Source organism: Equus asinus, chromosome 6, assembly GCF_041296235.1.
Source record: "Equus asinus isolate D_3611 breed Donkey chromosome 6, EquAss-T2T_v2, whole genome shotgun sequence".
NCBI lineage: Eukaryota > Metazoa > Chordata > Mammalia > Perissodactyla > Equidae > Equus > Equus asinus.
The window spans coordinates 56134186-56148741 of record NC_091795.1 but is presented as its reverse complement, the minus strand read 5'-3'; the positions used below and the strand labels follow the sequence as shown (position 1 = coordinate 56148741).

Below are 14556 nucleotides of genomic sequence, written 5' to 3'. Positions count from 1 at the left end.
CTGGGGGGCTTTGGGGAGAAAAAGGAAAAAATAAAATCTTAAAAAAAAAAAAAAGAAAAACAGAACCCATTAATCTATGGTCTTCCAAATGGAACACCCCATTGTTTCTCGCCATCTTCCACTCCACATGCCTCTGTGATGTGCTACAGCAACCTAAGACAACTCAGATACATTAATGGATAGAAAATAAGACTTGAAAGTGACACCATGATCAGCTCCCATCTCTGTTTGCTAGAAGAAACAGATTTCAGAAGAACACTCATGGGAACCTTTAAGAATGCATAGAATATGCATTAAAGTAAAGGAGGCAAACTGGTATGCCACAGGTAAAATACAGTTTTGCTTGACTCACAAAATATTTTTAAATTTAGGAAATTCCACCCAAAAACCATATTTCCAGCTTCTCTCAAAAAAGCTGAAAAAATCTACCAACATGGAACTGCCATTCCTTAATGACAATAATCAGTTGGAGCTTTAGATTGGATTGCTTCTTCATCCAATCTACAGTCTCCATGATTTCTCATTCTTTTATAGCCAGCCCACTTAACTCTTTTATATGACCTTCCTGACCTCTGCAGGCATTCAACTTTGAGACTCCTATAAAAAGACTTCCATTAAACCCAAGAAAACTAGAGCTACACTTACCAGGTACAGGTGTCTGAGGGAGAAGAGGAATCGATCCATTCCACCTTAGCTCCTATATATGGATCTACATTATTTGTACAACATGCTACCAGGAACACAAAAGACCAGCCACTTTCCAGAGTCCAGTGGCCTCCATAATTCACCTATTTATATAGAAACTCACTCTTCCTAGCTTTGGTCTTCTTCACTTACTAACTCCTTGGCACTCTCTACAATCTACTCTCAACTCTTGGTGTATGAGTTTCAGGTCCTCCTTGCTTTGATTCAGGTGTGGTTCTCCAGGTCAAATCCTCTATTTTTTATTTTAAACAGAATTTGGTAACTGTTCTCTGGTTCCAAGTACTCAAGAGACACAAGTTGCTACTTTCATCTTCCGCCCAACTAGATCCTTCCAAGAGGGAAGGAAGATTAGAGAAGGCAGTCATTAATCGTTTACTAACAGTCAAGTGTACTGGAGTGACAAGAAAATGGAAAGGCAGATTATCTTATTGAGAAGCTGGAAGAAAAGTTTCTCTAAGTACCAAATGATTTCTATTTCAGATCCCCTCTCAGTCTTGAAGAATAGGATTCTTTACAATGTACAAATGTACAATTTATAATAGTACAATATACAAATAGTCCAAATGGAAATCTTGAGGGGTAAGGAGAAAAGGACCATAGATGCAGACATTATTTTTATTTAACCATATGTCTTTTCTCTAAGATTTAAATTTACCAACACCATTTCTAAAATGACTTCACTATAATGATACTAATTTAAAGAAGAAAGCTCTTCGTGTAAGAAAACTCCTGACAAGTGTTAACATTTGAACATGCAAAAATAAGCATGTCACAGTTACGATAACTTTCCTTTGCTGATTTCACACAGTCTCAGCATGATTCTTGACACTTATGAAACCTATTCAAAACACTACCTTTAAACATTCATCTAATACATTCCTTAATGAGTAAAATACACCAAAAGCGATATCACTGATCATAGCAACATATAAAATGAAGCTAACCTGCCAATATACCAATTCTAAAAGATAGATTTTCCAGATGACTTAAAAGGAAGAAAAGCCTCTGTTTCTCTATTTTATACTCTTAGCGATATGTTTTTCTTAACTCCACTGGTAGGTATATATCACTACTTTGCGCTCACTTTTCCTTAGAGTGAGGCACTATGTTTTTATTTAGAGGAGAAATAAGACTCATAGTATGTAACGTTTAAAAATTAAACAAAAGACTGTGTTCCTGTTTTGCCTGAGGCTGTTTTACTGAGACCAATAGTTTACAGAAGTCTTAAGGTAAGTAATTATTTCTTATAGGTAAGGAGGAAAAGATGCTGATTTCACTTATTTTACTGTCAAGGCATCTTCCAAGAGGGGTAAAAAAAAGCTAAGTAAAAACATCAGCATCCAAAGCCTGAAATAATTGGGTGCTCCCATGCCTGGGGGCAGCCCCACTCAGCTGCAATACTGAGAGAACTGACAACAGCCTTGCAGGTCAGAGGCCTAGAGCAATTACAAGCCCCTAAACCTAGCAACCAGCCATGCTGGCACCTACTCACTTAACAGAAAAACTGCAACAGGAATGGGCTATTAGACCTTGCAGCCAACTGCACTGGGGCTCCACAAACCCAATAAAGTGACTGAAGGGTCCACAGCAGCCACACGCAGCTGAGAATTGCAACCAGCCTGCCAAGGGGACAGCCTAACCTTCCTGTGCACCTGCAGCAAGAGCAACCCTGCCACAACAGAAGGACACAAATAGCCCACACAGGGGTCACTCCTAGAACATCTGGAACTGGTGACAAGAGGGAAGCACACTGCTGGGCCTCATAGGTATCTCTTATATAAGTCCACCTCTCCAAGATCAGGAGACATGGCTGACCCACCTAATACATACATATAAGCACAAAGAAAGAGGCAAAATGAGGAGGCAAAGGAATATGTTCCAAGTAGTAGATCAGGACAAAACCCCAGAAAAAGAACTAAATGAAACAGAAATAAACAATCTGACAAAGAGTTCAAACAAAAAGTCATAAGGATGCTCACTGATTTTGGGAGAAGAATGGATGAACTCAGTGAGAATGTCAACAAAGAATTGGAAAATATAAAAAAGAATGAATCAGAAATGAGTCAACAAAGAATTGGAAAATATAAAAAAGAATGAATCAGAAATGAAGAATACAATACTGGAAATGAAAAATTCACAAGAGGGACTCAATAGCACAGTAGAGGATACAGAAGAATGGATCAGCGAGTTGGATGAAAGATTAGATGACATCACCCAAGCTGAACAGACAAAAGAGAAAAGAATTTAAAAAAACAAGAACAGTCTAAGGGAACTCTGAGACAACATCAAGCACATTAACATCCATATTACAGGTGTCCCAGAAGGAGAAGAGAAAGACAACGGGGTAGAGGAGCTATTTGAAGAAATAATAGCTGAAAACCTTCCTAACCTAAGGAAAGAAAGAGACATCCAGGTACAGGAAGCACAGAGAGCACCAAACAAGATAAACCCAAAGAGGCCCACACCAAGACACATTATAATTAAAATATCCAAAATTAAAGATAAAGAGAGAATCCTAAAAGCTGCAAAAGAAAGGAAACAAGTGACATCAAAGGAAGCCCCATAAAGCTATCAGCTGACTTCTCAGCAGAAATCTTACAGGCTAGAAGGGAGTGGCATGATATATTTAAGGTGCTGAAAGGAAAACATCTACAGCCAAGAATATTCTACCCGGCAAGGTTATCATTCAGAAAGGAAGGAGAGATAAAGAGTTTCCCAGACAAGCAAAATTTAAAGGAGTTTAACACCAAGAAACTAGTTTTACAAGAATTGCTAAAGGGACTTATTTAAGTGGGAAAGAGAAGACCACAAACAGGAATAAGAAAATTATCAAAAAAAAAAAAAGGCAATAAAATCACCAGTAAAGGAAAAAATACAGTAAAGGTAGCAGATCAACCACCTATGAAGATAATATGAAGGTCAAAAGACAAACATACTAAAATTATCTGTTTCAATAAGAGGGTAATGGATACACACACAAAAAAAATGAGGTTAGATATGAAATCAAAAACATAAAATCTGAGAAGAGGGGAGTAAAAGAGTAGAGCTTTTAGAAAGAGGTCAAACTTAAGAGACCATCAACTCAATATAGATTGCTACATATGTAGGTTATTATATACAAACCTCATGGTAATCACAAACCAGAAACCTATCATAAAATCACAAATAATTAAGAGAAAGGAACCCAAACATAATACTAAAGAAAGCTATCAAACCACAAGGGAAGACAGCGAGAAGAAGAAAGGAACAGAGAAGAACTACTAAAACACCCAGAAAAAAAGTAACAAAATGGCAATAAAAACATATTTATCAATAGCTACTTTAAATGTCAATGGACTAAATGCTCCAATCAAAAGGCATAGGGTGGCCAATTGGATAAAAAAACAAGACCCATATATATGCTGCATACAAGAGACACACTTCAGACCTAAAGACACTCACAAACTGAAAGTGAAGGGATGGAAAAAAAAATACTCCATGCAAATGGCAATGAAAAGAAAGCTGGGGTAGCAATATGTATATCAGACAAAATAGACTTTAAAACAAAAACTGTAACAAGGACAAAGAAGGGCATTACATAATAATAAAGGGAACAATCCAACAAGAGGATAAAACATTTGTAAACATCTATGGACCCAGCATAGGGGCAGCCAAATATAAAAAGCAATTATTAACAGACATAAAAGGAGAAATGGAGAGTAACACAATAATAGTAGGGGACTTCAACATTCCATTTACACCACTGGATAGATCATCCAAACAGAAGATCAATAAGGAAACACTGTCCTTAAAAGACACATCAGACCAGACAGGCTTACTAGACATATACAGAACATCGCATCCAAAAACCACAGAATACACTTTCTTTTCAAATGCACATGGAACATTCTCCTGGATTGATCACATATTAGGCTACAAAACAAGTCTCAATAAATTTAAGAAGACTGAAATAATACCTACCATCTTTTCTGACCACAAAAGTATGAAACTAGAAATCAACTATAGGAAGAAAATGAGAAGGGCCATAAATATGCGGAGATTAAACAAAATACTACTGAACAATGATTGGGTCAATGAAGAAATCAAGGGAGAAATCAAAAAATACCTGGAGACAAATGAAAATGAAAATACAACATGCCCAAATCTACAGGATACGGCAAAAGTGGTTCTAAGAGGGAAGTTTATGGCAATACAGGCCTACCTCAACAAACAAGAAAAATCCCAAACAATCTTAACAGTGCACCTAAAGGAACTGGAAAAAGAAGACAAACAAAGCCCAAAATCAGTAGAATGAAGGAAATAATAAAAACCAGAGCAGAAATAAATGAAAGGGACTAAAAAAAAATAGAAAAAAAATCAATGAAACCAAGAGCTGGTTCTTTGAAAAGATAAACAAAATTGACAAACTTTTAGCTAGACTCACCGAGAAAAAAAGAGAGAAAGCTCAAATAAATAAAATCCGGAATGAAGAAGGAGAAATGACAATGGACACTCAGAAATAGGAAAGATTATAAGAGAGTACTACAAAAAACCATACACCAACAAAGTGGATAATCTAGAAGAAATGGTTAAATTCTTAGAATCATACAACCTTCCAAAACTGAATCAAGAAGAAATGGAGAATTTGAATAGACCAATCACCAGTAAGGAGATTGAAACAGTAATCAAAAACCTCCCAAAAAATGAAAGTCCAGAACCAGAGGTCTCCTCTGGTGAATTCTACCAAACATTCAAAGAAGACTTAATACCTAAAATTACAGGCCAATATCACTGACGAACATTGATGCAAAAATCCTCAACAAAATACTAGCAAATCGAATATAACAATACATTAAAAAGATCATACATCATGACCAAGTGGGATGCAGGGATGGTTCATTAAAAAGATCATACACCACGATCAGGGATGCAGGGATGGTTCAACATCTGCAAGTCAATCAACGTGATACACAACATTAACAAAATGAAGAAGAAAAATAACATGATCATTTCAATAGATGCAGAGAAAGCATTTGACAAGATACAGCATCCATTTACGATAAAAACTCTGGATAAAATGGCTACAGAAGGAAAGTACATCAACATAATAAATACCATGTATGACAAACCTACAGCTAATATTATTCTCAGTGGAGAAAAACTGAAAGCTTATCCCTCTAAGAATCAGAACAAGACAAGGAGGCCCACTTTCACCACTCTTGTTTAACACAGTATCGGAAGTTTTAGCCAGAGAAATTGGGCAAGAAAAAGAAATAAAAGGGATCCAAATTGGAAAGGAAGACGTGAAACTGTCACTTTGCAGATGACATGATTTTATATATAGAAAACTCTAAAGAATACACCAAAAAACTTTTAGAAATAATAAATGAATACAGTAAATTTGAAGGATACAAAATCAACATACAAAAATCAGTTTGTTTCTATACACTAACAACAAAGTAGCAGAAAGAGAAATTAAGAATACAATCCCGGGGCCGGCCTGGTGGCACAGTGGTTAAGTGCGCATGTTCCACTTTGGCAGCCTGGGGTTCGCTGGTTCGGATCCCAGGTGTGGACATGTCACCGCTTGGCACACCATGCTGTGGCAGGCGTCCCACATATAAAGTAGAGGAAGATGGGCATGGATGTTAGCTCAGGGCCAGTCTTCCACAGCAAAAAGAGGAGGATTGGCAGCAATTAGCTCAGAGCTAATCTTCCTCAAAAAAAAGAAAAAAAAAGAATACAAGCCCATTTACAATTGCAACAAAAAGGATAAAATACCTAGGAATAAACTTAACCAAAGAGAGAAAGATCTGCACACTGAAAACTATACAACACTGTTGAAAGAAATTGAAGAAGACACAAAGAAATGGAAAGATATTTCATGTTCTTAGACTGAAGAATTAACATAGTTAAAATATCCATACTTCCTAAAGCGATCTACAGATTCAACACATCCTATCAAAGTTCCAACAACATTTTTCACAGAAATAGAACAAAAAATCCTAAAATTTATATGGAACAACAAAAGACACCGAATGGCCAAAGGAATCCTGAGAAAAAAAGAAAAAGCTGGAGGTCTCACACTCCCTGATTTCAAAATATACTACAAGGCTATAGTAACCAAAACAGCATGGTACTGGCAGAAAAACAGACACACAGATCAATGGAACAGAACTGAGAGCCCAGGAATAAACCCACACATTTATGGACAGCTAATTTTTGACAAGGGAGCCAAGACCGTACAATGAAGAAAGTTTCTTCAATAAATGGTGTTGGGAAAACTGGACAGCCACATGCAAAAGAATCAAAGTAGACCATTATCTCACACCATGCACAAAAATTAACTCAAAATGGATTAAAGACTTGAATGTAAGACCTGAAACCATGAAACTTCTAGAAGAAAACATAGGCAGTACGCTCTTCAACATCAGTCTTAGCAGCATATTTTCAAGTACCATGTCTGACCAGGCAAGGGAAACAATAGAAAAAATAAAACAAATGGGACTACATCAAACTAAAATGTTTCTGCACAGCAAAGGAAACCATCAACTAAACAAAAAGACAACCTAACAATTGGGAGAAGATATTTGCAAACTATATATCTGATAAGGGGTTAATATCCAAAATATACAAAGAACTCATACATCTCAACAACAAAAAAACTAACAACCCAATTTAAAAATGGGCAAATGATAAGAGTAGACATTTCTCCAAAGATATACAGACAGACAACAGGCACTTGAAAAGATGTTCAAGATCATTAACTACCAGAGAAATGCAAATCAAAACTACAATGAGATACCACTCACTCCCATCAGAATAGTTATAATTAACAAGACAGGAAACACCAAGTGTTGGAGAGGCTGTGGAGAGAAGGGAACTCTCATACACTGCTGGTGGGAGAGCAAACTGGTGGAGCCACTATGGAAAATGGTATGGAGATTCCTCAAAAAATTAAGACTAGAACTACCATATGATCTAGCTATTTGACTGCTGGGTATTTATCCAAAGAACATGAAAACACGAATGTATAAAGATACATGCACCCCTATGTTCATTGCAGCATTATTCACAATAGCAAAGACTTAGAAGCAATCTAGGTGCCCATCAAGGGACGAACGGATAAAGAAGATGTGGTATATATACATAATGGAATACTACTCAGCCATAAGAAACAATGAAACACGGCCATTTGTGACAACATGGATGGACCTTGGGGGTATTATGCTAAGTGAAATAAGTCAGCGGGAGAAAGTCAAATACCGTATGATCTCACTCATAAGAAGAAGATAAAAACGATGACAAGCAACACATAGACAAAGAGATTGGATTGGTGGTTACCAAAGGGGAAGTAGGGAGGGGGAACGGTGAAAAGGGTGATTAGGCACATGTGTGTGGTGATGGATCATAATTACTCTTTGGTTAGTGAACATGATGTAATCTACACAGAAATCAAAATATAATGATGTACATAAGAAATTTATATAATGTTATAAACCAATGCTACTGCAATAAAGAAAAATTAGCATCGGTGGGCAAACTGCAATTGTTTATAAGGAAAAACAGGTATTTCTAAAGCCTTGAAAACTAAAATCAAATATTACATAAAGCCATAGCATTTTCTAATCTGATCTCCATGTTTCCAATGTTTAGTTCAGTCAAACCCCTTGTTTAGCGAGCCTATCTAGACCTCTAATCTACAAGGGGTTTCCATTTAATATGCTAGATCAAATCTAAACCAAGACTTTAATAATACCACAAACAAACTCAAAACAACAAAGAGCTACCAGGTTCTTCCTTGCTGCCCAATTCCTAACAAATCAAGTAATGCTTTCAGATGGAAGGTCAGAATGATGTTAGAGGGCACAGCTAGATTGTTGCTCAACTGACAGTCTGCACTTAGGCTAAAACAATTGAAACACTCATTAACTGTCTAGTAATATAAATCTGGCACTGCATTTTCCCCATTCATCGCTTTCCAAGAAATGGACAAACTTCTCAAAAGTGACAAACGGAATGTAGTCAAACAAGCAGTGGTGTCACTAAGGCAGGAATATTAGTTGTCAAGATAGACGATTTCTACCACATGAAAACCCCATGGTCTTATGAGCATTACGATACCTTATCAAAAACGTTTCGGTATATGATGTAATATTCATCAGCAGGTCCCTCCTCATTACAGCCCACTCTTTCAGTTTCTGTAATTATATATCTTTGCATACTTTCCAAAAATTCCTTGTCACTTCTACTAATGATAGGAGGGAGAACTGCATGTTTGTTTATTTCTTGGACTGACATATGTCACACACCACACGCTTGTTCACCAGAGAAAACTTAAGTCTTGGCTTGCTTTTGCAACAAAGCCGAAACTTTGATAAACCTGAAAGAAAAAAAGACCGTCAATTAATCTAAAGCTTAAAATAAATGAAGTCAAATATTGATCTAAAAAAATCTGTTTGTTTCAGAAAAAAATGTCCCATGGACATCTGAGATAAATATTTCAACCTATGAATTAAAAGGTCTAATCTAGTCTACTGTCATGTGCCATATCTCTGGGATAGAAATACCAAACATCAGTCAACAAAGAACTCTTTTCTTACTAACAAAGCATATGTATCATATGCTTGGATAGTTTCCTGTGTTTAACTCAACACTTTCTAACAGAACATTTGGCATTTTGTTTCCTGTGGGAAAACTAGTTTGGAAGCCTCCTGATGACAAAAACAAGGTCAAATACATCTCTACCCAAGTGCCTACCTGGCCCAGTCACAGTCGTCCAGCACACAATAGCTAAAAATAATTTATGAATTTATTTTTATGATAAAATTTATTATTTTTAATATTTTTAATATAAATGCACTAACCGAAAAGTAGGAAGCCAGATCTTCTGCTAAACTCCATCCATCAATGATGTCAAAGACAACAAACAGTACCTTTCTAAGTACAGTTTTCAAGCAGCTACATTCCACTGCTCTTTTAGTAAAGAATCATTATCCAACTAGAGTTGGATACGGAAGTTGGTTCCTGAGACCTATTCACATTAACATCAAACAGAACCCATGACATGCTTAAAAATGTCTGGCAAGGCAAAACATTTTAACTCCCCACCGGCTCCCATCACAGAGGTATATAACAATGGTATAAAATTTGGAACATATGGGGCTGGCCCAGTGGCACAGTGGTAAAGTTCACATGTTCCGCTTCTCGGCAGCCCGGGGTTCGCTGGTTCGGATCCTGGGTGCAGACATGGCACCGCTTGGCACGCCATGCTGTAGTAGGCATCCCACATATAAAGTAGAGGAAGATGGGCGCGGATGTTAGCTCAGGGCCAGGCTTCCTCAGCAAAAAAGAGGAGGACTGGCAGTAGTTAGCTCAGGGCTAATCTTCCTCCAAAAAAAAAAAAAAATTGGAACATATAAACCAAAGAAAATTCATGAAAAAACAAAAATCATCCAGAATCCCATCACCTAAAGATAATGACTATTTAGTATTTTGGTGTATTTCCTTCTAATTTTTATAATTACAAAAATTAAGATCACACTCTATATTCAGTTGTGTATCCTAATTTTTTTCACTTGATATTAAAAGCACTTTTCCATGTTGTTAAATAGTTTTCAAAAACATGACTTCTAATGATTGCATGGTATTGCATGGTAAGATACATGGTAATTTACTTAATCATTCCCCCAATGTTGGATATTTTCACTATTATAAATAATGTTGTGATGAATAAATGTCTAAACCAATTTTACCATGTTTTGGCTACATAATTGACAGCTGGTTATCTGAAATAACATATATGGCCTACAAATACTGCCCATAAGCCATATATAGGAGGAGGGAGACACTAAAATAATTTCAAAGTTTAAATCTAGTAGTGAAGACAGATTATAAATAAATAATGTAATTTCAGATAGTAAAAGACAAAATCAAAGGAGGAAGGAATGAGTGTGATCAACCAGGAGTGTGTGGTCACATCTGAGCACCTGTGGCTTCCTATTACCCTTAGGATAAAATCCGAGTTCCTTTATTTGGCCTATAATGCCCTATATGAGCCAGGGATTCTTTTTCTCTGACCATATCTCATCTTTTCATGGCCCCATCATCCTCATAACCCTCATCCCCACTCCCATGAACGTGCTCACTTACCTGAGGGTCTTGAATAATTCTCCCCATCCCTGTATACCCTCCCCCTATCTTCACTGCCTCCCTCCCCCAGAAGACATACAGGTACTACTCCTCTTATTCACTTGGCTCTTATTTACTTTTCCGATGTCAGCCCATACTGCTCCAGGAAAGCTGCCCTGGATTTCCTTAAACTTGATCAAGTTTAAGGGACTACCACGTTCTCCCATGGTACTGTGCTCTTCCTTTATCATGGTATTCTCACTCAGCCACACTGTATTATAGACTTTCTATTTATATCCTCTGTCTCTCCCAGTAGGCTGTAAATTTGACAAGATCAGGAACCAAAATGTTCTCATTCCCCATTATACTTCCCCACCCAAATGTGTTCCAGTGCATACTACAGTTTCTAGTAGAGTACATATTCAAAAAAATATTTGCTTAATAATCGATAACCACTTAGTAATAATCTGGTCTGCTCAGAAGACATGACTTGTGGTGCCCTCAAACCAGAACACAGTGGCTGGCCCATGGCCGAGTGGTTAAGTTCGCGCGCTCCGCTGCAGGCGGCCCAGTGTTTCGTTGGTTCGAATCCTGGGTGCGGACATGGCACTGCTCATCAGACCACGCTGAGGCAGCGTCCCACATGCCACAACTAGAAGGACCCACAACGAAGAATATACAACTATGTACCGGGGGCTTTGGGGAGAAAAAGGAAAAAAATAAAGTCTTAAAAAAAAGTTAAAAATAATTAAAATCTTAAAAGAAAAAAACCAGAAGACAGCTAAAGTGATTGTTCCTGAGCATCTACAAAATGCCACTTAGTCACATAAACCAACTCAGATTACCTTTCATTCATTCATTCATATTAGACACTTAGGGTTACAAGGGTTCCAAGTCTGTTGAGTCTAGTTAAATGAGCCATTGCTACAAAGCAGAGAAGGCAGTTTGACAGAGGTGGGCACAACGGGCTACAAAAGCCCAGGGGGGCATCTCACTAGGCTGTGGGAGAGGGCAGGGAAAACATCTAATGGAAAACCATCCAGGGTAATGCTTAAGCTGTGCATTTATTTATTCAATATTTTGGGGGCATCTACCATGCATCTGCCACTATTTTAGACACTAGAGACATAGCATTGAATAAAACAAAATCCCTAACCTCCCAGAGGTTACATTCAAGTAGAGCGACAGACAATACACAAGTAAAAATATAGTATGACAGATGGAAGTAAGTTGCATGGGGAAAAATAAAACAAGGAATAGGGGATAGAAAGTAAGGAAGGTGAGAGGGTGCTATTTTATATAAGGCATTAAGTCAGCAAACAGGAAAGCCCTCACTGATAAGGTGACATTTCAGGAATCTAAAAAATGTAGGTCGTGTAGATTCCCGGGGAGAAGAGTGACTGAAGCAGAGAAAGCAAGTCCAAAGGCTTCAAGGCAGGACAGCATGCCTGAGGAATAGCAAGAAGGCCAGTGGGGCCAGAAGAGAATGAGAGAGAAAAAAGGTATAAGGTCAGAGACGTGGTTGCCGGATCATGCCTTGAAGTCATGATCATTACGAGCCTATGAAGAAGCTTTGAGCAGGTTAGAAAAACGTGCCCCTTTCTCTGGGCAGACTTGGAAATTAACTGGATGGTGGCCTCCAGTCACTCCTGTGCTGGAGCAACAGCCTTGCTTATAGGGACGTAGGCTTAACTCTGAGTGAGATGGGAAGCCATTAGGTGAGGGCTGTGGGGAGAAGAGTGACAGCTGACTTATGTTTTCAAAGAATTACTCTTGCTGCTGTGTGAAGATAAGGGTCAAAGCCGGAAGAACTGTTAGGAGGCTACTGTAATAATCCGGGCAAAAGATAACAGTGGCTGGAATCAGGGTGTTAACAATAGAGGCGGTGAGAAGTGTTCTGCATATATACCGGAAATAAAGCCAAAAAGATTTGCTGAGGGATTAGATGGGGGTATGAGAAAGCAGTCAAGGATGACCATAAAGTTTTTGGCCTTAGCAATTGGAAAGATGGGATTGCCATTTATGGAGATGGGAAGAGCAATTTCAGGAGATCAGGAGTTTGGGGCTCGCCTATTAGAGATGCTGATTAGACAGCCAGATACTCGAAGATGGAGTTCAGGTGAGTGGGCTGAGTGAGAGAGAAGTTTGTAAGTCATCTGCATATAAATGGTGTTTAAACGTTATGAGAAAGAAGGAAAATAATCCAGGAAATGTAAACAAAGCAGAGGTCCAAGGACTGGGCCTTTGGGGCACTCCAAATTTCTATGTCTAGTAAATCAAGAGGAAGCAGCAAAAGAGCCTGGAATAGTGTCCAGGAAGGTAGGAGAAGCAAGAGGGGTATCCTGGAAGTCAGGTGAAGAAAGTGTTTCAGAGAGTGAAGGAGTGACCAACTGTGTTAAATGCTGCTGACAGACCAAATACAATTAAATGATCATTGAATTTAGCAACTTAGAGGTGATTAGTGACCACAAGAGCTATTCCACTGGAATGGTAGGGACAAATGCCTGACAGGAGTAGGTTCAGTCAATGGAAGGGGAAGAATTGGAGCCAAGGGTTATAGACAAATCTTTCAAGTTTTGTTGTAAAGGTGGAGACTAGTTGGCAGAATATGGGATGAAGAGTGTTCCAGGAAGAAGAAATGGATTCTTCAGAAGTGCCAAAGCATGAGAGAGCATAAGTCAGGAATTTCAGTTAGCTCAATGTTATTAAAGTGTAAAGTGAATAATGGGTTTGGCAGATTAGGCTGTAAAGGAGGCAGAGGCTGAATACTATACTAAGAAATTCGGATTTTATCCTCAAGGTGAAGTAGAATAATAACAATCATTTTTACTTTTTTGAATATCTTGGAGGCAAAAATGAAGGTGGGTTAGAAAAGGAGAAAGACTGCAGACAGGTTAGAAGTTAGATACTGAACCCTTCCAGAAGAAAAGTAAGGAGGGCCTGAATGTGGGGACGCGGATGCAGAGGGGAGGGCACAGAGAGAGAAATAGAGGAGACATTAGGAGGGTACGTTAGACAGGATGCCGCGGTTTGCGCAGTGGAGAAAGGCCAGGGGAAGGGCGTAACTCGCTTCTCCTTGGCCCACCTTGCCAGAGCATCCTACACAGTACCCCAAAAACTTCATCTTAGAACCTTCACCACCACTCCCAACGTCCAAACTTGGAAATTCTACAACTAAATAACCATTTCGCAGGTTTCTTTCCCCTATGGCTTCATTTTAAAATTTGAAAATTCCTGAGATTTTCAACATATTAAACGGTTTCACACTCAAGACTGACACACAAGGCCCAGACCTTCCTTAAACTAGTAGAGACTTGGGGGTTGAAGGCGGGAGGGGCTAGAGGGCGAGGAAAGGATGAGCCCGAGGTTTTGAGTTGGCCCGGAGCTGACCGCAGGAATTCCCTTCCATCGCAGGCCGAGGGAGCGTCCGGTGGTAGATCGTTGATCCTCCGCCCCTCCCCGCCTGTCAGTGGGCGAACGATACTTTCGTTCCCCTACCCTTCTCCAGGCTCTTAACTTTCCCTCCTAGTCATTTCCGACCCGTTTCCATTTTTCCCGAAACCATTGCTCGCCTCACCTTCCTCCCTCCTCACCTTAATCCCTTCCTCCAAACACCGACTCCGGTGTTTTAAGATAGTAACTAGGGGAACCTAGAGGTGTGGAACTGCATCTTGGGATAAGTAGTCCTAGCTAAAAGAAAGCAGCGGAAAACTACAATTCCCAGAAGTCACTTCCATTTCC

General features: G+C 38.7%; 1 protein-coding gene across 6 annotated transcripts in view; it reads right to left on the bottom strand.

Moving 5' to 3' along the window:
• The window catches only part of CLHC1 (clathrin heavy chain linker domain containing 1), a 64663-nt gene extending 50167 nt beyond the window's left edge, over nt 1-14496 (bottom strand). For 2 of the 6 annotated variants that reach the window (XM_070512095.1, XM_070512096.1), the window contains exon 1: nt 646-8944. In XM_070512095.1, the coding sequence (XP_070368196.1) occupies nt 646-684 (39 nt within the window). In that variant the 5' untranslated portion in view covers nt 685-8944. Of the gene's footprint in view, nt 1-645; nt 9068-14108 lie in introns of those variants that run through there. The other 4 variants (XM_014842999.3, XM_044772474.2, XM_044772473.2 and 1 more) reach the window with 4 other exon arrangements.
• Between the last annotated feature and the right edge of the window lie 60 nt (nt 14497-14556).